This window comes from Crotalus tigris, unplaced genomic scaffold (genome assembly GCF_016545835.1).
Source record: "Crotalus tigris isolate CLP2741 ecotype Arizona unplaced genomic scaffold, ASM1654583v1 scf7180000017567.3851432, whole genome shotgun sequence".
NCBI classification, from domain to species: domain Eukaryota; kingdom Metazoa; phylum Chordata; class Lepidosauria; order Squamata; family Viperidae; genus Crotalus; species Crotalus tigris.
In genome coordinates this window covers 2,401,234-2,428,763 of record NW_024096477.1, presented here as the reverse complement: position 1 = coordinate 2,428,763, position 27,530 = coordinate 2,401,234, and the positions used below count along the sequence as shown (strand labels likewise).

The window sequence follows — 27,530 nt, the reverse complement described above, 5'->3', positions numbered from 1 at the left end:
TAAGACGGGCAAATTCTGATTTCATTAACTTTTTACGAAAATGTACAACTGCATCTAACTTTAAGTAGCTAAAAATAATAGTATAGGCTCCCAAATTTTGCAAAATTGAATAAGAACATAGGGTGGCTATGAAGACATGGAGGTACTCTTATAAACATGCCGCAATCTCAGATGGCTCAGATAAAAGTTTAGTTTAGGAAGGACTGAATTGAAATTACAGGTAATACTATCAATTTTTTTAAACAGGTTCACCTAATGAATCCGGAGAATGTTCCTAAACCATGTTGTGCTCCTACAAAACTTAATGCAATTTCAGTTCTTTACTTTGATGACAATTCCAACGTCATTTTGAAAAAATACAGGAATATGGTGGTAAGAGCTTGTGGGTGTCACTGACAAAGTATCCTTACAAGAAGCAGCAAAGGAAAATCTAATGCTTCTGGAATAGCATTTGTGCCTTCAGAAGGAATAATGAAAAGCAAAGAATTCTGTTACTACTTGTTAAGTATTTGCACAGTCATTGCTTTTTGATCTTATAATTTTAAATAGGCCAGAGCAAGTTATAAAATATGAATCCTGTGAATATAGACTGATCTGACAAAAGTAACCTGATGTTTCAACTACATTTCAGTCTTACTAAACAAGCATCCCTCACATTTTGGATAATATCTCAAGAAGAAAACAGGAATCTATCTAAGGAATAAAAAGCACAATTTTAACTTGAAATTACAACCACATAGATATTAACAAAACTATCTTTGCTTACCCTTAAGGCATAAAAACCGAATATGTGAGATCCTGGAAACTACTGCAAGAAAATGTCTTCTGTTTTGATGAACTGTTTCACTTAAATTGCTTCCTTTAGAAGCTAAAGACAGCTTTTATACACTATCCTTTCAAATAAAAAAGAACTGGTCATATGTCTCTTAATCTGATTAGGGCAACCTTCTTTGAGCTACCATTTTGGGGATAAGGGGTTGTTTTGGAGGCAAGCTTATCAGACAGATAGGAAGATGCTTCTGTGTTATTTTCAAAAGCATTTCCTACAGTTACATTCTATTGCTAATCCTAACCAACTTTCTTAGTATTTTGGCAGCACCATGACCAAATGTGCACATGAACCCAAAATCTATTCCTCAGACAAAAAACATGTAACTCCACTGGACATATGGAGGAACTGAGAAGTTTCAAACTACATGTTTTTCAAAAAATCTGGTTTCCTCAAATGGGAAAGAAAATGAATCATACTAAGTTTACTAAAGAAGAGACATTTACCCGATTGCTCTTCAGAATAATGTAAGTTGACAAGATGAAACTGAGACAAAGCTGCAGTCAGAGAAGTAGAACTGCTTTACATTTACTCATAATAATGGGGCATATCCTTAGTTTGAGAAAAATACATTCAAATGATATATGATACTTATTCTAAGGTCAGATTCCAGATAAATGCCCAGGCAAAATTTCAACAAAGTGCACTTCCCTTTGACTACTTTTCATTTTAAGAAGATTTTTGTAAATAACTAAAGGTATAATTTATTGCAGTCATCAGATATATTAACCTTGATGTATTATTTAGTAAGACCATCATTTTTTTAAAAAAATTTATTCAGAAATTGTGTAAACAATTGTACCACTTGATTTTGTACAAGAAACTCATGAATTACAACTTAGCCAGCTCATAAGATTGTGCTTCTTTAGGTTTTTAAAATGAATAAAAACTCCTTTTAAGGCAGAAATATGTGTTGATTTCTCTGCCATATGTGATTAGCCCTTTCAGTTAACTTCCATAATTCACAAATGTTTTTTCCAGCTTTGTTCTGGACAAATTCTCTAGCCTTCCAAAAATGAAGGAAGGACAAACTAGAATACAAAACAGAGCATCTAGACATGGCTATGAATATTGTATATCTTCTGTATAGACCTGCAGATAATGACCCGTAACTCTGCCCCAGAAAGATGGCAATAATCCATATGCAAATGAGATCAAGATTTAGCTGCTATAGTTCGATCTTGTATCACTACTTGCACAAGAAAGTCTTTGGCTTTAATTCTCTTCTCTTAGGGCATACTAAATTGGAAACAGGATTGGATGGGGCTGGAGAATATACAAACCTACAAATCATCTAGAAAAATTCTATAAGCAAGTTTGATTTCTTTGTTACTGTGGACCTGGGAAAAGAGAAGGTCTTTCATAGACTTCTAAAGTTTTACTTGTTCATATTTAAACATGGATTCTAGCTAATCTGAATTTGACAGGTTGTAAATAGGGGACAATCCTCACCCAGTAAAATTTTATTTATACTCTTTGGAATTGAAATGAACATCAAATCTATGTGAAGACAGCCAAGTCATGCAATTTAATTAAATGGAGTGTTGGGCTTAGCTGAGAAGTAGCATCATCCAATATCTAGACATCTGTAGTACCATTAATTTTCAGTGCACGTCCTCATGAGAGGAGACAACAACAGAAAGCAAATAGCCAGGGATAGCTTCCTAAGTGTTTGTGTGTCTGTGTGCTTTAGAATTTCTTCTAATTTGGTTTCTGAAGGAGATTATGTTAGTGATGCAACAGGTTGACAAATGGAGATTAAATTCTGCAAATTTTATGTAGCTGATATTGTACTAATGTGTTATCTGCAGTGAAACTAATGTGTCCTGATGTTAAGCCTTTTTTCTCTTAATTTTTGTTTCAAAACACAATTTTTTCATCATAGGACAAGTGGAAATTCATTGATGTAACCAATACCATAAATACTGGTTCCTAATTTGAACAGTTACTATTTGTTGTAATCTTCCCTCAAGTTTAGCAGAGTAGATAATAGAAAACACAAACGTATGCATAGACGATATCACATTTTAGAACATCCAGTTTCCCGCATAACCACTATTGGAAATCCAATAACATTACCATGATTCAACTTCAAAGTTTACTGGACCCAGCTAAAGAAGCAGCAACTAAGCAGGTACAATTTTACAGTTCATCCTTGGCCTGTCCCAGAACAAAGTTGTGCAGTGATTCGAGATCTCTGGCTCCTGTGTGTTCAGTTATTTTCTCACCACTACGGAAAAGTAAGAGTGTTGGGTAGCCATGGACCTTCAGAAAGAGAAAAAAAGAAATCAGAAAACACCATCATTTTAATCTTATCACCTTATTCAGCATATATTCATTAGCAGAACTCCATCACCACCATTCCGGTTGCATTAAATGCAATTCTATACATGTCTAAGGCATATTTAAGTCAAGCTAAATCTCTGTTGTTTTCTTTGGCAGCAATATAGATATTATTTGTCTTGACCATCTTCTGCCCTTTTAATTTCCTAATGCTATAGTCCTAGGAATTTCCCAGAAGTCTGCCATCCAAGTACTAACTAGGCCTGCCCTTTTCTAGGTGTTTCAAGATCTCCAGGTTTCCTCATACCTGTTATACCTTGTATGACAGGTATGAGGAAACCCTTTAAATCCTAGTATATGGCTTTAACAATAAAGCAGTAGGACTGACTAAACCAGAGATGGGGAGCTATGGCTCCTTTATGATTTGTAGACTTCAACTCCCAGAATTCCTGAGCTAGCATGTCATAAAAAGGCCATAGTTCCCACCCCTGGATTAAACTAATGGCCACTAGCAATTTCAACGTTTAGGACAAACTCTGGAATATCATCTAGCCTTGTGCTTACAGAAAATCTGTTGCAGACATTGCGTTGAGCAGTGCAGTCTACTTCTGCTATCTTGACATTCACTGGTCCTGGAAATTTCCTTTTTGAGAGGTTCTCCCATGTGGGAGCCAGGTTTTTACAATGTCCGCACCTGAAATGATGAGTAAATTTTATTTCGGTTTTGATAGTTGATGTAAGAAATACTTAAAAAAAAGAAAGAAAATTGAAAGAAAATCCAGCTTAGGCATATCACAATACAGTCTGTTATTAGTCACACAAGAACATTAAATACAGATATAAATATGAAGTCTTTCAGACAATCCAATTCATATCTGATGACAGAAAATTAACTTAAATCACATCTACTTCATTACACTTATAAGAATCACCATCCATTTTTTGTGAGTAGAAATCTGTATCATCCTACCAGAGGTTCATAAATATTCAACTACTCCCTTTGAATCTGATAAGTTCATTATGAAGGATTCAGGAGATTGCCTTTCTCTAGATTTAGGAGAATATGGCACAACCATCTTAATTTTGCAATATTTCTTGGAAAACAGAAGTTTGGAGAATTTGAAAATGCTTCTGAAATGCAAGATCTAAGACAAAACACACTCCCCTCTTGGTATTTGGGGAGGGAGAGGATCAATGACAAGCCAAACAGTCTGGAAACCTGTATTTCATCATTTTCTGTTGCAGTGTAAAAGTAAGCTACTTTAACAGCTCTTGTGTTCTTTCAGATTATATAATAACTGAGTTAAGGACAGTGAAAAGAATGTACCATTTAAACAAAACTTTTTCTAAGGTACTTTAAAAGAAGTTAAATTTTGCTGAATGGGATGACAAAGGCCTTTCTCTTACCACTAACTCAAGCACAATGATGGCAAACCTATGACACATCTTTGAAAGGTGACATGACACAATGTTTTGGGTAACACCGCAGCATTCATCACCTCCTGACAACTATTCTCAAATAGCACACCCTATTTTCACACTACTTTTGGAGACTGCACAAGAATGGGGTGTGCTCTGTGTGACTCTGAAGCTTCTGAAAATTGTATGAGAATGGGGTGCGCATGAAGTTTTTGGTGGCTTCAGAGGCTGTGGAAGAGCCTTCTCCAAAGATACTTCAAGAATGGGAGCCTGGTGCAACCCAGAGGCCCTTCAGTAGAAAGACAGCACTGCCTGAAGGTAAGTGGCACATGGAAGATCCTGGGGAGCACCTATGGACTGTGGGGGCAATCGTGCTGTTCCCCAAGCCTTGTGGGTCCTGGAGAAGAGTGTGAGGCAACCTTTTTGAAGGGCAGCAGTGGCACAATGGCTGAAGTTGAAATTCCAGCCTTTACCTCATGCGCAGCCTCAGTGCTGCTACTGAATGGCCTAGATGGGGGGGGGGGCGAGATTGATAAATTGTTTCTTTTTTGTTCGGGAGTGGGGGTGACACCCCAGCAGAATCAAGTTAGGCATTTTCTATTTTTTTTTTTTACAAAAAAAGCCCAAAAAATTCATCATTACTGCTCTAGCAAACTCTAAATTTTAAAAGGCAGAAATAAAGCATTTGTACATGTATGTGTAAAATGCTACATATACAAATGCATTAGTTAAAAGTTGCAATATAGTACAATATATAACTTCTTAGCAGCTCAAAAGCAATTAAAAATGAAAGTGGTGCTTAAAAGTTGGACAACAAAGATAAATAAGTAGCTGTTGATCATTTTTCTCAATAAGTAAACTGTTTTTGACTCATTTGTTTTTCTGGTTTCCCTAACTCTAGTTTTAGGACTTGTGTGAAGAAAAGACCACATTTTAGGTCATAATAGTGCAAAAATTCAAAAGGTTCACAAATTTTTAAGTATACTTGGTATTTTGTACATTTAGATTTCTTTCGAAGATTATTCTCTTTTAAGCTGCTAGCTTCTCTTTACTAGCGTGATAAATAAAAATAATTACATCCATAAATAAGGTCAATGTTTTGAGAAGTTCTAGCTGTTATATTGATTTCTACATTTCTTTCCAGTATTCCCCTAAGTAAATTTTCTTTAAAGCAGTGGTTCTCAACCTTTCTAATGCCGTGACCCCATAATACAGTTCCCCATGTTGTGGTGACCCCCAAGTGGGTGTGGCCACCAATAAGAGGGAGTAGGACAGCTAGGGAAAAGGGAACAAAATGGTGGACAGCATGGTTTGGCGACCCCCATGAAATGGTCGTTCGACCCCAAATGGGGTCCCGACCCACAGGTTGAGAACCACTGCTTTAAAGAGTATAGTTACAATTAGGACTAAACTTTATCAGAAATATTTAATCAGTGCCATATACATTCTAATCTTTTTTTTGCAAATAGTTTATTGAGAATGACACTTGAAAATCTGATTTATTTTTTATAAATTTCCCCATTTGAACTATTACATCATGAATACACTCCAGTAAGTGTTAAACAGTTTTATAAACCCTGAGTTACATCACAAAATATAAACTATAAATTCTGGAGTGATCACTTCCATAATAAATAGCACTGGAATAAGCATATAAAATTAATATTCTTCTTACGAAACAATTTTCATAAACTAGCAGTTAAAGGCTGAATTTAACATATAAATTATTAAACTCTCATGACATCTAGTTTGAAAAGAATTTATTCAACTGTTCCATACTGTATTTTTATACATGCCATCTGTTCCCTATCATTATCTCAGATAATAAAATTGTTCTTTTAAACAAGCTTGCTGTATATGCAGAGTGTGCATTACAGGCGTGGATTGTATATATTGAAAGCTACTAAGATAAGATGTACTTCTTGTTATTCAGCTTAATGTAAATATTTAGTTAAAGTAAACAGCAAAAGTAGCCTCCATAAACTCTTGGCTACTTAAACAAATATGTAATAGTACATATGGAACAGAGAAGAATATGACCCAATTTCATGCCATCATAGTTTTATAAGTGAAAGATATATACGCCTATTCCCCAAAGTTCAATATTTCTTCACCTATTGTAAGGTACTGCTAGGATGGGTCAGATGGGAAGCTTCAGACAATATGAATATGAGCACAAATGTTACATATGTGCCCAAAGATGGTCTATTCTCAATTGGAGTAAAATTCAAACCACTGAACAATACAGATCACGATCCCATTATAATCACCCATAAAATCACTGAATCCCGAGCAAATCTTAGACCAGTTTACAAATTCATATTTAATCACTTGATCATTCAAGTATATGTGATTATTACAAAATTACCAAGGAAGGTAAAGCCTATTAGAGTAATATGCTGAATCCAACATAATCAGAAGCATGTAATAAAATCAATGTCATCATTAACTTAACTCCTACTACTACTGTAAGACTAAGTCTTGATTAAATCAATTATTTTTAGCAAAGTTAAACTATCTGTATTCATTATCAATCAATAAAACTTTACAAATGTTTGTGTGACTTAGCCTTTAAAATGTTCATATTACAGACTTCATAGCCCTATACTTTCTGACATTGATATAGACTAAATTAAATGCAATACTTGCAAGGGAACAAACAGTTCTCTGAGTTACATGCAGCTGGATAACAGACAAAAAAAATTCTTAATTCTCCTTCAGGCAAAATATATTACAGGCAACCTTGAGGTTCACACAGTATGTCAGCACTCAAGACGTAAAAAATTCAACACTGATGTCTATGAATGGAGGTGGAAGTAACAGAACTATTTGAATAGATGCAAAGTTAACTACTTTCTACTACTAACAAAATAAATGAGGAAAGGAGTACTATCTGAGGACATTAAAACACTGTAAAGGGATGAGTTCAGAGAAGACTACATTACATTTTTAATAAAATTAAACAATTCTGCCTAATATCTAACACTAAACTGTAATCACAAATTATTCATAGTTATCAAATTAGAAGTTAACTATGGGTAACTTCAGTTTATCTCAAGGATTCCACTGATGTCACCAGAACAGGAAACAATTACCTGTATATAAAACTAGTCATTTATTCTATGCTATATTTTCCAATTCTATAGGATGAAGTAGGTAGCTTGGCTGGTAGTATATGCTCCACAACAAAAAGAGAAACAGAAGTTAAATACTTGTAGTATACTTTTTTCTCTGAAAACTTACCATGGAGCATAAAATTTGATGAAAGTGATCCCATTAGCCACTTCTTTATCAAAATCTTTTTCAGAGAGGGAAAGAACTTTGCCCTATAAAAAGAAATAAAGGTTAGAGTCAAATTGCCTTACCCAGGATCCTAATTATAAGCTCTTTATTATGGATATGCAACATTGGGTAGCTCCAGGAACAGCATAATCCAAACGGAAACAGAATGTTCCGGAGTTCTCTGGAACATTCTGATGCCACACTGGCAAATTCTTTAAAGGCGAAGTGGTGCAACATCTTTCCATACCCATTGCTGTTAAAACTATGTGACAGGTAAACAGATGTTGAAACGAACTGAATTTAAAATTATGGAAAAGCTAATGAACTTTTTACTGGTTTTGGTCCAGTGATCTCTTCGTTTTCCCATGGTTCTTCTTTTTGGACAGTCTTGTTTATTGTTATCCCGTCTGACCTGTCCATTTGTACCCTGTCACCTTGCTGGGTCACATACTAAGATAGAAAATACTTATGAGTATCTCAACCTGGCAACAGAGTATGATGTCACAAGGATGATGATTGAGTAAAAAAAAAAAGCAGGGAAATTTAATTTGCTGCCAACCAACAGGAAGTAAACATACTGCCTTTAAATATACGTACAATATATGAGTAGCCAAACAAAGTGAGAATGAGGAACTATTTTGGTTTTGCAAATACAGGCATATATTTGGAATTTGGCCAGAAGCCTGGCCAAAAGAAAATAATTTTTAGTGAGAGGGGAAAAAAAATCTCTTTAATGCAATAACTTTCCAAAGACCTACCTCAGGACTTGTTTCTATAGGTGCTTTGGTAGGTTTAGCATCATTCATGGCTTCCTTGGAATCTTTTAATTGAGATTCAATATACTCTTTCAAAGAATCTAAATCTCTCTTTCCTTTGTATTGGTCAACCTAAAATCAAATCACAATTATTGCTAGCTTAGCAAACATTTTCTAATGTCCTATTAGAATATGGTTATTTTAAATAGTTATTGCAGGATACAATAGCTGATAAATATATTATTTTACCAATGCCTTTGATATAGCTGGATTCCTAGCTTAATTATTTTTAAAAACCTTGAAAATCTGAATGTGTTGAAAGTACGATTCTTTGCTGAACAACACTTGAGGGAGTCATACTGAAATCAGAATTTGGTTTAATTAGGCCTAAACGGACATTAGGCAAATCAAGATCGGAGCTTTAGAGGGGGGGGGGGGAAGTAGTTTGACTGTAGTTATATACATGGGCAAAAGGAAGAGGTTTTTTTTATTCCTAGGAAAATGAATCCAAAATGGCAAGAGACGACAGAGCCAGAAAATAAAGGAAATGGCTTAAACTAAAGAATACATTCAACAGGTAAAAACAATCTTACTATTAGGCCTAAAAGAACTAAGATCTCATTATTCCAATGAGACTTCTTCATTTACACTTTGCCTGAAGGCTATCGTGACCACCTTTTATCTTCCTAATGAAATCCAGAGTTCAGAAAAGATTGCTTTTGTAAGATCAGCCTAAATAAGATTGGAACTCTTACAACAAAGTTTATTTTTGTCTAACATGCTTATGTGTTATGATTCAATAATATAACAATTTAACTTCAACAACTAGAGTGCCAGGTTTTCATAATCACATTTGAGATAGGCCTAAAAATAATCTAGCCTGAGCAATTGTGTAAAAGTAAATCTGTAATTTTACAAACAAGCCCAATTCACAATATTCTTACCTTTTCTCCACCTCTGAACCAAAGCAGAGTTGGATAACCTCGCACCTGATTTTCTGAGCAGATTGCAGCATGCTGTGTGCAGTCCACCTAGGGATTCAAGATTTTTTTTTTTAATCCACAAAACCCAAGATTATAGTGTAAATTTATGCAGTTAAGTATATCCTTAATAGCTGTTTTATAATGTTTAAGTCCATACGGTCAACTGTACAAAAGGAGCAACTATGTATGGAGCTAAACTTATTAGGAATGGTGTTTAAATAAAATACATAGTTCTACACTTACAGGCTTACAATTTCAAAACACAAAAGAGGAAATCAGAAAAAAATGCTGGCTAGAGTGAAAAAAAGGAGATATGTAAAACCAATACAATAACTAAAATGAGAATAGAATCAAAGAACGTAAACATGAGACTCAGTGTTGAAGAAAGCATAAAGATATGAATAACTTTTTAAATAATTTATGTAAGCGTCATAAAAAAAATGTCAAATCCTAAACAAAAAAAAAGAGTTTCATGCATAGAAAGCCAGGAAAGAGAGAAAGAACATTTAGAAGATGAAAACAGCAAATAATAGTAGAAATTTAACAAACAGTTTAATATTTATTGAATGGAATGAAATAGGGGGAAAACAATTAAAAGATAAGGTAAAAGATTATGAAAATAAATTGTATGCTACTAAGAGATGTACAGATGGAGCTATCCGTCTCTTGTTCATATTCTTTACGTTTTTCAAACATACATTGTGACTAGATCTTTTCAAAACCTACCGGTAAATATGGTCAAATAGAAAAAGCTACTGAGGAGAAACAACGCTAAATGTAACATTTAAACACGCTAACAGAAACACTAAATGAGTGAAGAGTTAAAAAAGCTATAATGGATTTAAGATGAGAATCAAGCAGTCTGGAAGACAAACAACAGTGTAATCAGCATGGCATGAAGAATGTTTTTTTGAAAAGAAAATGCACATTTTAAAGCATTATAAAGAGAATAGACAGACCTCAGCTAGAGTAGTAATGTGAGCCAAGCAAGGCAAAGAAGAATCAGAGAGCATATGCCCAAAACTCAACTTGCAGAGAAGACTGAAGAATTAAGTTGGGACTGAAAGAGAAAAAGAAGATGAAAGTGACAATTTAAGGGGAAACAAATCCTGTCTTGTGTACACTGATTTTGAGACAATGATAGAGCCACCTCCAAAGCAGAAACAGGCCTAATTTAATGGAAAATATTAGATAAACATTTGTGTTTAGAGGCAGTGTATCACTAAAAATCATGCTTGAGGATATTTGCTTGCATATAGAAGTTTAATTTTTTTTTTTTGAAAATCTAACTGAATTCAGCAGATTATGCTTGTTTTCTGTAATACAGAGACTTGGATAAAAACACTGGGAAACATTGTCTAATGATAGTGGGTAAGGACTAAAGAGGAAATAGGATTATCAAAAGTAAATATACAGTAAGTTTAAAAAATCAACAATTAAGGAGAATTGACAATAGTTCTTCTGTTATGACACAATGAAGATCATTAGAGACACTAAACAGAGCAAAATCTCCCTCAAGACAACTTACAATCAATTACATAAATGCCATGATAAAAACTGGAGTCTAAATATTTAAATTAAGAACTTAAAATTATTAAAGAAAACAATTTAAACTAATGGCACAGACTGAAACATAAAAAGTTAAGATTAACTAGAAGAGTAGGTAAGCATTAAATGTTCAATTTAAAGTTACAGGGCTTGGGAGAATAAAATAGATTTTTGCTAGAAAGTAAGAGATATGTCTTTCTGGGAATTTGCAAGACAGCTCTGAGAATGCATGCGTATTCTTAGCAGCTGCATCCCACTCTTCAACCTGACACTTCAACCTGAGGGGAGGGGCATCCAGAGAAGACTCTCCAAAGATGATTACAGGGCTTAGTGGAATATACAAAATAAGATACTGTGATCCCAAATCATGAAAGGCTTAACAAGTTTCTACCTAAAATGGATCCAGAAATGAATTGAGAGAGAGACTGAAATATTGGGATGATATGATCCTAATAACCCAGTTCTTGTTATTTCTGTAGCTGCTATATTTTGTGCTACCTAGTGTTTTCAGACAGTGTTTAAGAACTCTGCTCAGCTGAGATGTCAACTACAGTATTCTTCTGCAGAGGATATAAAAAACTGCCAAAGAGGTTAGGAGAACCAGCACTCTTTGTAATGAATGATGAGGGGCAAGGGCTGAGAAGAAAGGTGACCGGCTACTGTGTATTTTGTCAGCATCCTTCAGCATTAACGGCATCCAACAAAAGTAGTGATAGGAACTGAACAGAAAAGTTGGTAGCAGAACAATCAAGGTTAAGATATGAAGAACAAAACAATAAGATTTAAAATGTAATTGGTAGAATTTATCAGAATAAAAAAGGGATGAGAGCAAATCTTGAAGGCAAGGAAAATGTTAAGTAAGGAATCATACATAGGGAAATAATTAAGGATAAGAGCTAGAAGTATGGAGAAAGAAAAACCAGGATATAAAATCAGAAAAATGAGTAGGAAAAAGAAATGGCAGCAATTTATAAATTAAAGTAAAAAAAAAACCCTTAACTTTGAAATTAGGAAAAAAAATGGAAAGGGGAAAATAAATAACCAAAAAACCTTCATAAAAAGTTGAATTGTTGAATTATCAGCAGAATTGTTGAATTATCAGCTCTAATATATATGAGCTTGTATGCATTTAAATCAGGGTGCTGCTCAACTCCAGTTAACTCTGAAGATCTAAATTTATTAAGCACAGAAATTATGTTTCTATTTGACCAAAGCAGGGAGGAGAAAGAAATTAATTCATTTATTTTAAAAGCAATCATTTCTCTGTGCCTAATGCTCTGATGAAATGAGATAAGATAGTCAGGTCAAACAAATAATACTTTTAAGCCTATTGAACTCAATGGAAATAGACCAAATTAAATACTTTTGATTTCAACAAATTTTAAAGCAGCTTTCCCCAAACTAGTCCATAGGGACTATAATTCCCAAACAACATGGCTTAAAGAGTGACTCATAAGAAAGAAAATAAGTGAGGAGCAACATGAAACAAGAAAAAGAAGTTAGCAGAGAAAAGGTTAAAAAAATTACCAACCCAAAACTGTATTTTTAAAGAAGGTAAACATTTTTTTAAAGAGGCTTTCTTACGCATGGTTGAGAATTTTTTCTCAACTTTAACAGTGCACCCAATTGAATACTAAGACTAGCAGCAGGGTTTTTCCCCCAATCAGAAAGTGCTACTCCCAAAGTAATTAATTTTAGTTTATAAAATAAACAGTGTTCTTTTTTTTTTTGGCAGTGCTACTCCCAAAGTAATTAATTTTCAATTTAAGAAGATTGAACTACCTTGCCAATCAACCTTACCTTGCCAATCTTGACGGACTTTGACTGTTCAAGGGACTGAGACAACTGTTCCCAAGTAGGTGCCAATGCCTTGCAATGGCCACACCAAGGGGCATAGAATTTGATGAAGTGATTGCCTTTAAAAGAAAAGAAGGGCTGTAGTACTCTCACACAAAACAGAGTGTATTCATTCACTGAGTTATTACATACCTTTCCTTATGCAGTAAAGCTTCAAGAAGAGGCAAATCTTTGGCTTAGACCACATTCAGATTTCCATTCTCAAAGAATCACACTTTTATATTCCTGCATTACACATTAATCTTCTAGCTTTATACTTAATATCTTTAATGATTTACTCTGGATTTCTCCATCCTAATAATTCACTAAAAAGGAGAGTATTTGTTTGAAAGTCACCTTTCCTGATCTGCACCTTATAACAGAATTCCCTAACCTTTCTGGCTTTGTGGCCCAGTTGGAGGGGGAGGGGGCAAGGAGATGGTTCCACACAAGGGGCAGGCAAATGGAGTTGTGCAAATGGAGTGCAAATGGAGTGCACGCAGTCACTCGTGACTTGTGCAAGTAGGGATACTCATCCACCACTTCTGCAATCCGGTTCCAAACGGCTCAAGGCCTGGTAGTAGGCCGCGGCCTGGGGGTTGGGGACCCCTGCTTTATAATGATATATATTTTTTCAAAGTTCTCGGTCAAGTTTCCTCAAATAGCAGGAATTAACACTTGCTGATGTAGCTTAATTCTCAAACTTTACTTCGAACTTCCAGTTACATTCCCCTTTAAACCTTAAAGATCTGCTTGGGTGGATGACAGCAGCAATTGCTGGTGAATTCTCAATGGAGGAAGGTACTGGAAATGAAATCTTTTCCAATCACGTTGCAACTAATAACTCATTGGGTGGCATAAATTTAATAAAGTAGAAAAGCCCTTCAGAATACCATTCGGAACCGAACTGCCATTCACACCACAGAATAGCCAGCCGTTGCTCCCACTTCAGTCTTAAGCTGAGAAATGAGTAGGATTCATCATCGCTACTGATTTAAGCTAGACCACAGGACGGCACAACTCATGGAATGTAACATTGTTAAATGTTCCAATAATGGAGCAACTGCTACAATCAGACTATTTATCAAATTGTGGAAGGTCTATGTTAAATTGCTGTCTGGTCCAATTTTTTTTCCATTATGGGATACTATAATTAAATATTCTTTAAAATGAAACATTAAAAAGAACATTCAATATCAATGATCACAATGTTAAGTTTGATAAATGAGGGTCTTTGGTGCTCTCTGAGTTTGGTTGTTTTCTTGCAAACATTTCATTGCCCAAACTAGGTAACAGCTAGTAAAGAATGGGGCTTGTTCTCAATTCTAGTGGCTTGTGCCCTGTCAGTATTGATGGGAGTGGTCTTGGAGGTTTTTTGGTTGAGCTGCTTACTGTTAGCTTGTTTGGCAGTTCCTTGATTGGGGTATTGTTTACTTCTTGATTGTTGTCTGATGTTAATCTTGGTGTTAATCTATGCTCAACTGGGTGTTAAATGCTGGTGGGGAGGTGTTTAGGTCTTTTTGTTCCCTTTTTGGCTTGTTGGTTGTCTCTTTTGCACAGTATGTACATGTTGTTTATATCTATGGGTCTATTGATGGCCTATTTATCAGACTGCCAGGCTTCCAGGAATTTTTTAGTGTTTTTGGACTTGGCTTGGTCTAGGATGGTCACATTTCCAGTTGAAACTATGGTTAAGTCTGCCCATATGTTGTGAAATTAAAGAGTTTTCATCATGTCTTCTGCCTGCTAGTTGATGTTTGTGGATGTATTCAGTTAATCTTCTGCTTATTTGTTCTATGAAGTGGCAGTTGCAGTCTTTACATTATATGTTGTAGGTGATTCCTGTTTTTTTTTCTGGGGCTGTTGGGTCTTTTGGTTTATTTAGGATATTTTGGAGGGTTTTAGTTGGTTTGTGTGCTATCCTAATATCCAGGATATCATGATCAGCAGGTAGTGAGGTAGCAATTTATTTTCTTCTTCCCTAGTGAATTGGATTCCTTTGAAGATGTTGATGGTGTTGTGGTGTCTCAATGGTCTTTTTTTTTTATTATGGTGAAGGTGTCATCTACATATCTGCTCCATATTTGTGTTGTATTTGTGGGATTGCTATTGATCCTAGATATTGCATTACAACCTCCGCTATGAGTCTTGAAAGTGGTGATCTTATCAACCTCTGCCTAACCACATGCTTTCAATTCGACGGACAAATTTGTCAACAAATTAAAGGTACACCTATGGGATCAATATCAGACAAACAATCAAGAAGTAAACAATACCCCAATCAAGGAATTGTCAAACAAGATAACAGTAAATGGCCCAACCAAAGAACCTCCAAGACCACTCCCACCAACACTGATAGGGCAATCCACTAGAACATAAATTGAGAGCAAACCTCATTCCTTACTACATGATGTTATCTAGTTTGGATAACGAAATGTCTGCAAGAAAACAACCAAGCTCAGAAAGCACCAAGGACCCCTCATTTCAATCCCGAGCCACATATATTCTCCTTAATTTGTTTGATAAATAAATAAATAAAATTACCTTCTGCTACATGTTGCTTGAAATTTGCTTCTGAGAGCTCATAAAGACCTTGCTTTATATCAGATGCTTTTGATGGCTTCAATTTAGGTTCTTCCTCCTTATATTTAGCAGCAAGAAAAAGAACATAAAAAACAGCATGCTTAAACTTCAAAAAAATAGAGTTACAGGTAGTCCTAGATTTTTGATTGGTTGTTTAATAACTATTCAAAGTTACAAAGGACTTTAAAAAAATGTACTTATATCCCATCCTTGAAAATACTGGACCTTACAACTGCTGCTCTCTGCCCCCAGTCATGTGATCATATTTTGGGCAGTTGGCAACCAGCTCAGATTTACAACTGGATGCAGATGGCACAGTCTCATGATCGTGGTTTGCAACTATTTTGTCAGTTTGGCCAAACTTTGGCATGATTATAAATGAAGACATCCTCTTTCCCTACAGCATTTTTTTTCACAAATGAATGTCCTGGGACCACATCACCCAGAATTCCCTGTTCACATAGATATAGGTAGTGAAGTTGGAGAAATCACTAACTTAAAATTCAGAAACCACCTTTTTTCAAGAAAAATGAAGAAAGGCTGACCACAGAAGCAGCTCCTTTGGGGAGTAGTTTCTTCATGCATATATAAAAGTAATTTGTCTTTGGTCCAGTAAAGAAAACAATGGCTCAAATTTTATTTATTTCAATTTCTAAGCATCCTCTCCCCATTGTCATGAAGACAGCAAATCCTGAATTTTGAGTTACCCTGAATTTTAGCCAAAGTAATTTCTCTTTCAATATTCTTCTCACATCTCCATAAAGATAAGATTCCTGGGCTCATAAACTTTTATTCCAGAAATGTAAACACTGCTCTACTTAGCATCCTTTAACAGTTCAACTATATATTGTCTCTTGAATAAAGACTGTTTCTGATTACTTACATCATATCCCTCTCTTAATGTCTTCAACATCCATTTCTCTAGTGACTCAAGTTCTCTAGGTCCCTGATATTTTGCATCTTCTTGGTGTCGTCTAAGTAATTTTAGGCTGCAAATTTAAGAAAACAGTAAGCAAAATAGGTTCATAGTCATTTAAACTTGAAACATTTTTAAAACAATCACCAGGTTACATTGGATCTCAAACAACATTCCTCACAATGGTTTATTAGTATTAATTCTAACATTTCCGTTAATTTCAATAGCACAGCCTTGGACTTTCCAAATTTAAAATGCCATTGTTCTGTAGACTTACAAAAGCTCTTTTAAAGCAAAGACAAAAGCCAAGTTAACTCCCATGAAGACACTATCAATAAACTTTCTTTGCCCCTAAAACATAAAGTATACTTCTGTTCTAAACAAAGCTATTAAATGATTCAGATTTCTAGTTTACAAGGAAAATAATGGTTGCCTATGATGTTATTAAAGTATCCATATTCCCTTTTTTTCTCAGACTTTGGATCCATTATGCAATTCCCTTTAAAGTGTTTGCATCTTTCTTAGAAAATATTAAAAAATGGGAACAGAATGCCTGAAATAATATGGCAGAGATAAACCAGATCTGCTCTGGTATTTATTTGGTTTGCAAGGTAGCCAAACTGGAAATTAAGCCGTTAACTCTCTAGGTGAAAAACTCACTACTGTTGTAATTAGGAAATTATTTGCCATCGTTCTTATATTAGCATTTATAAAAATAATAGATTTTAAAAAACAGATCTCAAGAACTAAGTGTGATCTGCTGTTACATGTCAAATCCTTCTACCTGTGGTTTGCTAATAAAATAGTGGATGGTTTACTATAAATCAAAATGGAAAACATGATGTCATCAATGTCATCAGGTTGGCCAGGATGAATTTATGAAACTTCTACAAAAGAGAGGGTGGGTGGGTGGGGGAGTCTTCAGAGAGGAATATTTCTGCTGACTCTACCCTAATAGCCCTTGCTAATAACCTTAGACAGAGCTTTGGAATTATACTCTAAATTTCCTGGCTCCCTGCTGTTTTGATCTTGATTTAGCAATAGTTTCTTAATATAAGAAAATGATTAATACTTTTTTAGTCCTAGTCTATTACAGCAATTTGTCTACTTTCTGCTAGTTATAAAACTGTTGTGGTATATTTGCACAGCTGTGCCAAACCGAGGTAGAAACATTTGTTTACTATAAACTGAAAAGGGTCAGGTAATGAAAATATTGCATGCTCATCATTGCTTTTATCATCTTATACTGCTTTTACTACAGCGAGCAAAATAATTAAGGCAACAGATATTATAGAGACTTTTGCAGGTACTCTGGTTTTACAGTTGCATAACCTATTGCTACTTACATGGTATATTCAAAGAAAGGGAAGGAATTAATACAAATACAGAATGTCATGTATTTACAAAATAAACATTCAGAAGCTCTTTTCAGATCAGTAAGAGCTGAGGGAAAATACATAAAGTCAGTATTATTTTTTTACACATACGTTGGGTATCCCCTGACATCATGTTCAGAACACACTGGAGTATCTGCAGTGCAGTCCACTTTTGCAACATAGACCTGTGTATTATCCATGTTGTTGTATTTCTTCGCAAGTTCATTCCAAGTTGAATGAAGACTCTTGCAATGCCCACACCTGCAATTTTTTTTTAAAAAAAATATCCTGGTGAAAAAGTTGTTAACAATTCTGAATCTACTATTCTATTTTATTGAGATTAGTGACATTAGGAATTCTACAGATATCTAACTTATATTTTCTCTTCCATACATTGGATTTTATCTAAGGATAGAAGATAGGTCTTTATCCAGGTTCATTTTTTTTTTTAAAAAAATCCTTTGGTTCTTTCAAACTTTGGCAGAATTTTTTAAATATAAGGACAATAAAGATTACAGTTATTCTTTTATTGCTAATGCTACATTAGTTGATAAACTAGATTTGACAAACCAGTCCATTGGAGTAAAAGCGACATCGTTTCTTTTATATCTACTTCTGGGATAAATACAATGTAAATTTTTACTGTACTGACCATTGATTGAATGTCTATATTTTAAAAAAACTCATTGCTGCCATCAAAAAACAAAATAAAACAAAAAGAAATCGACAAAGTTCTTTGACTGGCATTATTTCTTCTCTTCAGCTCTTTCCCTGTCAGCACAGTAACCAAAGAGGAAGGTACTATATTCAGCCTCTCATTTATTCCAGGATCATTCAGTTTTAAACAGCTAGCATTTCACTTAACAATCATGTTGTCTGAATGGATAGTGTGTGACAAATTGTTTTCCTTTAATCAAAGACCTTAATAAAAGCCCTCCATCCTTAATTAGAAATTATGCATTTTGTTTGTCCTAAGAAGCTACTGGCACCTTCTGTTGTCTATGCATCAGTTCTTTGATTTCTTTCCTTCTTTTTACTTTGTCCTTTGCTTTCCCTGAGCTGGTATTTCTCAAGCAAGGATGGCTGGGGAATTCTGGGAACTGAAGTCCACCCATCTTATACTTGCCAAGGCTGAGAAATACTGCCCGCAACAAATAACATTTTGGCTTATCAGGAAATATCAGTTAAGTCTTTAAGTTATACTAGAGCAGCAAACAATTTCATCTCAAGGCATATTCGTTGTGAATTGAAAGCTCTATTAGAATGGAGCAGACAGCAAGATCCTGAGTCACTTCCAAAGGGAGGAGATAGGGATAATTTTATTTTTTTTTCTCCATAGCCCCCCCCCCCGTTTGATCTATACCAGGGGTGTCAAACTCACAATGTCATGGGACATGTTGTGACGTATTGCGACTATTCCATTGCTGGCAATGGGGTGGGCACGGTTTTGCCATGACACATCCGGCCTGCGGGCTGGCAGTTTGATACTCCTGATCTATACCAATTCCGAACTCAATCAATCTTTATTTTGCTGGCTTCTCACATCAAATTTGGTTCTGTTGTATTTAATTTTCATACAGTTATTGTTTTGACTGACAATAATTGTCCCAGCCTTCTTTACATAGGGCAAGATTTTTCTGAACCCAGAAAATGTTTTAAAGAGTGTCTTGAATATGGAACATAGAAAAAAGAATCAGCAGCTGTCTTCCAACTTATAAAAACCTCCACATTAACAGTCTAAAATCTATGATTTTGGGTGCCAGCAACCAGACAACAATTATTCTGGTTCAGTATGGCATTCCTCTTAAACTAATGAAAATCCAGGAATGGTTCTGAATTTTTGCAAGTCTGACAAAACACTCAGCAGCAGATCTTATGAGAAACCACAGGTCCTTACCCATTCTTTGAAGTTCCTAGAACCTCACATTTTTATTTAATAGCTAAATATAGTATTTATTTAGTATATGGCACTAAATATAATAAATACAGTAGTATGTTATCGTGAAGTTTCAGTGCTCTTTATAAAATACATGAAACAGTCTTGGTCTTTTTATTCTAATTCAATCTATGTCTTTCTTAGTGAACTAACATAAAGAAATAAATCCTATAAATCTCGGGTAAGTGGGGTGGACATGGAGATCAAATGAGAAAAAAAAAGACTTCATGAAATTAATTATTCTGGAACAGCACTGAAAAATGATAGCAATAATGAAGATAAAAAAAATCATACAAAAACAAACTTCTGGATATTTTGGTTGATGAACATGGCACTGATTATTTGAAAATAAATACAGTTATCACAATTTTTGCTATAAAATTTTTAAAATATAATAATTTAAAAACCAACATTTTAAGAAATGAAGAAGTAGCTATGGCTACAATGAAAACTATGAAGTATAGTTTCTAGAACTTTATTACAGCAAGTCTCATTGAATGTAGTGGGATGTGCTCCCATGCAACTCTATTGAAGAATATAGTATTAGTATTTCATAGAATTACAAAATTGGAAAGATCCACTTAGGTCATCAAGTCCAATTATATGCTCCACGAATGGATCCAGGATAAAGCATCTGTAACTGATAGGTTCCTGTTACAAGCTAAATAATATAGCTATCTTTGGAAATTGATTCCACTGTCAAACTGTCCTTAGTATTAGAAAATGTGCTGTGAAGCACAAAAGTGGCTTTCTTGGAACCTTGCATCCATAATTATATTTCTAATAATTCCATAATTATTGGAACAACAAAAATCAAATGTTGATTTTCTTCTGGGTAATAGAACTCTTGTTTTGAAGAGTGGCATACAAACACTTGAATGCACATACACATTCTTTCTTTTCAGATTCTTGAAGAGTGCTGATATCAGACAGTTCTTAAGATAAGCATTCTCACTTCCTAGGACTTAATTTTTAACCTTGATCACCCTTGCTGCCCTTCTCTGAACTGTTTGTAGTTTTTCTGAATCCAAACACAATATTCAGGGCAGAATCTAAGGAATGCAGAATAGTGGAATTACTACTTTCCATGATTTGGCAACAATTTTTCTGTGGGAACCTGAATCTGCATTTATTTATTATTTTGGCTACATCATGCTATTGACTCATACTTAGTTCATAATCAATTTCTGTTGAAAAACCTTCTCCACAAGTAATATTGCCAAGATAGGCATTCCTCTTGAACCTGAGCATTTACTTTTTGTTTCCTAAGAAAATTCTCCAATCATTTCTGCTATATTTATTTTCTTCACATTTCTCTAAGGAACATTTTATATGGATGTGGCCACATAAGACACCAGAAGTCCAACTCAATTGAAGACCTCATTTTATATTCCTCAATGACCTCAGGTTTTTGTGAACTTTCATTTTTCCCTCATTGGAACTTTCTGTTAACTATGCTTATGTTTATAGTATCTCCTTTTCTTTCTTTCTTTTTAAAGAAACACTGATCACTTTTTTTTCATAAGCAATCTCTTACTATGGCTTTCTACTTATCAATAACTGAAGTTTATTAAAATCTACTTTCTTGAAGTCTAAGATGCATAAAAGAGATAGTTGTCCACAGAAGAGGTCAGAATTCACTGAAGGTTTGCCAACAAGATGCTGGGAAGATTAAATCCTCCCATTAATAATGTGTCATATTTGTATAAAAAAGCAATTTTAACAGCAACCAAGTTATGAAATGAAATCAAAGCAAAACTTCAGGACTGATACAAAATGATTGTGATTTCACATGGGAAAAGTTAAATTTAGCAGAACAAGATCTAACGGAATAATACACTATGTTCATTCAGTAGAAGAAATTTTTGCTGGTAAAATTACAGGGGAGACAATGATTCCTATTCCACCATGACCCGCCATATGAGTTCCAAAATCTGCCATAGCCTCCCAATTTTCATAGTAGATTTTGAAGTCATGCAGAGAGGGTTGCAGAAGAAAGTTTTGCTGTTTGCAAAATATAGCCTATTTGGCAGAAATTTATCATACATACTCATCCTGGTCTAACTCAATTTTCCCATTTTATTGATGTGGAAATTTGACCATGTCTTGAATGGACTATTTCTTTTATAGAATCTAAAAACTGTTTCGATCTACACATTTTATCCCCCTAAGTCTTGAATTATTTGATTCACCATTCTCATTTACCCAAAGGTACTGTTGATATTTTTTAGACTACTATACTATGACTATAAAGTCATCAGTGCTGAGAACCAAGCAGAAATATTGACAATCAAATTTATACATGCCATCCTTATTCCATTCTATTTTATTCTTGCAAAGTGTAGATCTCACAAAGCAGTCCTTGTCATTAGAATGACTTTTCTCAAGAAGGAAATCTAGGACGCTATTTTAAGAGTAGCAATTAGATGGTTATGGGAAAGGCTGACACTGAAATATTATGTCTCATATGCCAAAATACTTTAGGCCAGCTCTTTGAATTCCTATTTGTGTCTGTATCAATGACATTACAAATAAATATTTTTAGAGCCAGTTCTATCTACTTTCCTACCTGAGCTATGAAAACCTAAGAAAATCACAAACAGAATGCTGGGCTGAGTTTGGTTTAGAAAATAGTGTTTTTAGGGATTTGTGGGTATAGTCAATACTTTCAAAATAAAATTCTAGCCATGCAGTTAATAAAACTCTAAGTATTAACTTAGAACAACCAGAGCTGATAGAATATAAATTTACAAACTGGATAATTCCACAAACAAAAATTTTCATTTTTCCCCCTCCATTCCAAACTTTCTATGTCTGTCTCTGTTTCTCACTTCTGAAATCTAATATTATGAGGGAAAGATTGTGAGGGTTGCACTCCCCACCCCAAAATCTCACAAAAATCTGTGTTTCAAACCTCAATCTCTTATCCAGGATTTTATAAGGGACTATCTATAAAGTTTGCACCCCTACAAACTGTTAGGATTGACAATAGCAGAATCTGTAACTCAGGTTGAACTGTGTGACGGGGGGAGAGTCCTCTGTGCTGGCTGAGCTTAGTGGTTTGCTTGCAGACATTTCATTACCCAACTAGGTAATATCGTCAGTACAAGCCAATCAATTCAATCTGTTCCCTTTTCATTTCTGCAACTGACTCCTGCAGTATTTTCTAGGTCCCAAGAAGTCATCAAGAAAATATCCCTGTTAGACTCTATTTTTTCCCCATTTAAGGAAATATTTCAGTTGACAAATATATATTTGATATATTTCAACATACCGGTAGTTGGTTTTTTCCCTTACTTTAGGGTGGCCTGACTGGCTCCCAAACTAATAAATACTGTGCTATTCAAATAGCATTATTTATATACTATTGACTCTTTACTGTACTTCCCAAGTTTCTTTTGTTCACCTCAAAGCAATTTTGAATAGGGCAGAGCTCACATTATGGTTACCCATAATGTCCCCAAAGCCCTATTCACAAATATTTACCATGTGCCTTAACAAACTGCATCTCCATGTTACCTCCTATTTCCCCAGCAGCCCTTGGAAATAAAAACAAGCAAATGAGCAGTGTGCTCTGAGTCACATCTGTTGACTCCTCCTACAAGCAAGTACAGCTGAAAAATATGGTTGGTCTATCCATGGTTCATTTAGTGTGTTGTCTGAGCCGTGGAATCTGGCTTGTTTCCCTTGGAAAAAGTCAGAAAAAAGAAGCTAAGGACAAACTGATGAACATAGGATTGGCTGGACACATAATTTAGTAAAAAATTCCATCTATTTTTCCATCTTTAAATTAACTTTGAAGTGGAAACATAGAGAATATCACATAAAATTCATTTAAACTAATACAAGAATCAGAACTTATAAACCATTCTTATTAAACAGGTTACAAAAATCAATGTTGGCTACTAGAAATTGGATCTAGAAAACCTGTTTCCTAGATAACATTTAAATTATGAACACAACTCTGCATTTACTGTATTGCCATTCTTGCTCTAAAACAAATCTGAGAAAAGATACGAACACGTAATTAATTGTCTGCCCTTACTGGAAAAGTTACAGTTGTCTTCAGAGAAACTAGCATGCAAATAAATTGTTGCATGGAGATACAATAGTTTATGGCTTCTTAAGTAGTTTGGTTATATTCTTAATAAGTAATTCTGCATATTGAGAAATGAAGTTCTATGGAATACCAACTCAAATTTAAGGCAGATAGATGGGGCAGAAAGCCCTATGGGCACGTGTTTTGCAGCTAACACATTACTCGTGAAAACAGCTTCTATATTTTTTTGGGGGGGGCGGGGTGAGAGCAATTAAGTTTTCAGGGAATACATCCAATGGGGAAAATATCCCGATACGTTGTGCGACATCATATGACATCACGAGTTTGACATGCCTGTTGTAAAGCAACCATTTATTCAGCAATTATTCAAAGTTACAGTGATACTGAACAAGGGAGATTATGACCATTCCTTGTAATTGTGTCCATTGTGGCATCTTGGTGGTCATCTTATTGAGATCCAGGTACTTGGCAACCAGCTGGCAATTACGAGTCTCAATATCCCAGAGTCCCATGTTCACCATTTGTGACATTCACTGCCAGCTTCCATCAAGCAAACTCAATGGGGAAGCTGGCAGGAGGTCACAAATGGCAATCCCATGACTGTGAGATGCTGCAACTACATGAGATTTGCCTGACGATGGCAACTGGGACTGCCGCCACTCTCTTGTAAGTCGGCACAGTCATGTGAAGTTTTGCTTTATGACTGGATCATTTAGCAACAGAGTTGGCGGTTTCAATTACCGTAATTAAACAAGGATTTACAGTAATAGCCTGCTAGATAAATCAATGCTTAATCATTTCAGTATTCTGTTCTCAAAATGGCCAAACAGGTGTCTACAAATGGTTCCCAGAAACTGTATTGACAGGCATGTCATACTCAGGATAACACACAGTAATCGTGACTAGTAGATTTTGGTGTAATCCGCTTTAAGAAGGTTGTGGTGATCACTGTATTTTATGGCAAGAAAACTTTTTGTGCAAAAAAACCCTTTTTGCATATTTTATTTCTACAAAAATTATACTCAATACTGTAACCTTTTTCATAGAAGAACTGTCACTGAACATTTTGTCCAAGTGTTTCTTGCATTTTTGCAGCTTTGTATCACTTTCTGAGGGTGAGCAGGACTGTATAAGGTTCAGCCAGTTTTACTTTGGAGTACTTTCCAAATAATGTTCATCAATACAAATCTGCCTATTTCACAACAGTCACATACCGAGACAAAGCTTTCATCGTACAATTCGGCACCATCCCAGTATCAACCTCCAGTGAAAGATAATCACATTGGTGTATGAAGCCTTCCTTGTTTAGGCCCACCTGCTCCCAAATTTAAGTCATCAGTAGGACACTTTGTGGTCCTGTCAAGGATGTTTGACATCAGTGTTTTCTCTGTAGTTAAGCCCCATTACTGAGTTGAAATAAGTCCTGTCCTTACTACAGTCTAGGATGAACTCAACATGCGTGATTTCAGCCCTATGAATGCCATCATTTTAACTTTGGTATGAGAGACTTTGAGTTCTAGTCCTGTGTTACACAATAAACCAGCTGGGTCACCTTGGACAATCATTTTCTCCCAGCCTTAGGAATAAGATAATGGCAAAAACCTTGCAGGACCTAATCCAAGCAGTCACCAGGAGTCAAAAACTTAAAGGAGCGTGCACACATGGACACACAAACACCACCACCATCATCACCTTGCCCTGGTTTTTTTTTCTTTTTGTTTTGTTCCATGAATATCAATCTGCAGTGCTAGACATTTGTCAGTTGAGCATCTATTTACCTTTGGAACTGATGTTGCTATTTTAAAGAAGCCTTTGTAATCTGGAATGTCTCTGCTTCACCTGTTAAAAGTTGCTGAGCTTTCTATGCCATTTGCATAAGGCCAACGAAGATTGATACATTTGGTTCAATTCTGCAGGAGCTAATATTGTACATGTTCAAGGATGTGAAGAGCTACTACAGTCAAAACTGATGGCTTCAGAAACTGACTCTAGGATGGGTTTCTTTTGTTGTATCATTCCTTTTCTCCTGGCCCTACCCCACCCATACAGCAAGTCCATCAACCTTTCTCTTCCAAGGGGAAGCTTACAAACAAGGCAAGGTCAGAAAAGATGGCTTCTGTGATTACAAACATCCCAGGATGCCTCTCTCCCCCAATTTTAAATGTTTATGTACACAACAGGAACACTTTTGGCAAGTTTTCCCACTTTTGGTCTCATCCATTCACGCCAGCGATCCCGGAAGAAGTCCGCTTTACGCCTTTGGGGAAGACAGTAACTTTAGCTCACCAGCTAATGCCAAGGAGAGATTAAAAGATTTGCTTGCGTGGAAGTGAACTCTCTCCCAAGCCTCAGCAAATCCCAGCCTCTTCCTGGCACGGTCTGCGGCTGTGGGAAGCGGGGGAGTGGGCGGGCACGCGGTTTGGGGGTAAAGCTAATCGAGGCGGGGCGTGGATGGAAAAGAGAGCCCCCTCCCGCCCCGGACTTTCCCGGCGGCTCCATGCCATCCCGCCCTCGCCGGCTGTCTCTCAGGCTGCCACAATAGAGAGAGCCGGGAGAGGACCGCGGTGTACCCTTTCTCCCTGTCCAGGCCGCTGCCGCCGCTGCCGCCGCTCACCACGGGGCGAAGAACATGATGAAGTGCGGTGCGCTCTGGACGCCATGGCGCAGCATCTCGGCGTTGTAGAGGTGCCGCGTGTAGGGGTCCGTGTCGTCGCTGTCCTCTGTCTCCATCTGGTACGCCCACGCGGAAGCCCCGCGCAAGACGAGACAGCCGAGCAACATTGCTAGGCAGGCGGCAGCAGAGGAGGCGCCGGGACGGAGAGCCGCGGCCATGACGGCGTTGCAAAGGCAGGAGCAGAAAGACACCGGCCCGGGCAACGTCGACCTGTCTTCCGCCCGCCCCGTCCTCCCTCCAACACCAGCCTCCGCCCTTAGCCCGCCTCGACGGAGAGTCAGAGGGCGATCAGGGGAGGGGCTGGAAGGAAAGGGCCGGCGACGACGACGAGGCGCGTCTTAGCTTGCTCTCTTCCCGGGGATCGGCTGTGGCCGAAGAGGGCTCGGAGGAGGAAGCGCCTCATTGTTGTATTTCAAGAACCGGCAGCTCCAGAGTTAAGGTCGGATAGGAAGTTACGCATAAAGTGGCCATGGGCAAGCCTTCCCAAATACGCGGTGGCGGGTCGCAATCTCTACTTAGGGTTCACCCCCAGACTTCTTTTGATGAGAGCCACGGTTTTGAACTGCTTTCATTCATTGTCAGGAAGTCAGTGGGCACCTTTGCCAACTACGAGCGAAACGGTGCCAGTCTAATTCCATTATCTGTAGCTTTCTATTAAGGAGGTGGGTTATCTGCCATGTGAAAGAGAACATAATATTTATTTGCATGGCCCTATACCAGAGAGATAACAATGAAGGTAACAAACCCACAAGGCGGGATTTATTTTGGGGGGGCAAATCACGGTAAATGGCCATCAGAAAACTTTGAATTTTTTGTACTGCAAAAGAGCTTATAAGAATGAATTTGTGTATTAGTATCCCCAACTGAGCAGAGGAATCCATTTTTCCAGCTTCTTCTGGAAAGCCTGACAGGTTGTAGAATCACAGAGATGGCAGTTCAAAATCCCACTTATCCATAAAATTCATTGGATGAACTTGGGCCATTGGTATCACTCTTCAAAACCTATCTCAAAAGAGTTTGGAGGATCAAGTGGGAAGAAAATTATCATCT

General features: G+C 36.3%; 2 protein-coding genes across 3 annotated transcripts in view; one reads left to right on the top strand and one right to left on the bottom strand.

The window, feature by feature from the left end:
• The window catches only part of BMP6 (bone morphogenetic protein 6), a 92,735-nt gene extending 90,890 nt beyond the window's left edge, over positions 1–1,845 (top strand). Inside the window, exons 7-8 of one of the 2 annotated variants that reach the window (XM_039350287.1) lie at positions 247–372; positions 774–1,845. In XM_039350287.1, coding sequence (XP_039206221.1) covers positions 247–372; positions 774–779 — 132 coding nt within the window. In that variant the 3' untranslated portion in view covers positions 780–1,845. Of the gene's footprint in view, positions 1–246 lie in introns of both variants that reach the window. The other variant, XM_039350278.1, reaches the window with a different exon arrangement.
• TXNDC5 (thioredoxin domain containing 5) lies at positions 1,588–27,530 on the bottom strand. Its single transcript, XM_039350296.1, has 10 exons — positions 26,421–27,530; positions 17,922–18,071; positions 16,402–16,507; positions 15,480–15,576; positions 12,900–13,015; positions 9,513–9,599; positions 8,572–8,700; positions 7,775–7,857; positions 3,677–3,806; positions 1,588–3,094 (listed from the first exon to the last, which is right to left on the bottom strand). The coding sequence occupies exons 1-10, from the start codon at positions 26,636–26,638 to the stop codon at positions 2,972–2,974; spliced, it is 1,239 nt and encodes a 412-aa protein (XP_039206230.1). The 5' UTR covers positions 26,639–27,530; the 3' UTR covers positions 1,588–2,971.

Excerpts from the sequence above, each read along its gene's own strand:
- TXNDC5 (XM_039350296.1), bottom strand. The coding sequence starts at position 26,638 with ATGGCCGCGGCTCTCCGTCCCGGCGCCTCCTCTGCTGCCGCCTGCCTA. Across the intron at positions 18,072-26,420 it reads ATCATGTTCTTCGCCCCGTG|GTGTGGGCATTGCAAGAGTC; the intron begins GTGAGCGGCGGC and ends AAAAAATTGCAG. Across the intron at positions 13,016-15,479 it reads CAAGCAACATGTAGCAGAAG|GCAATCACTTCATCAAATTC; the intron begins GTAATTTTATTT and ends TTTCTTTTAAAG.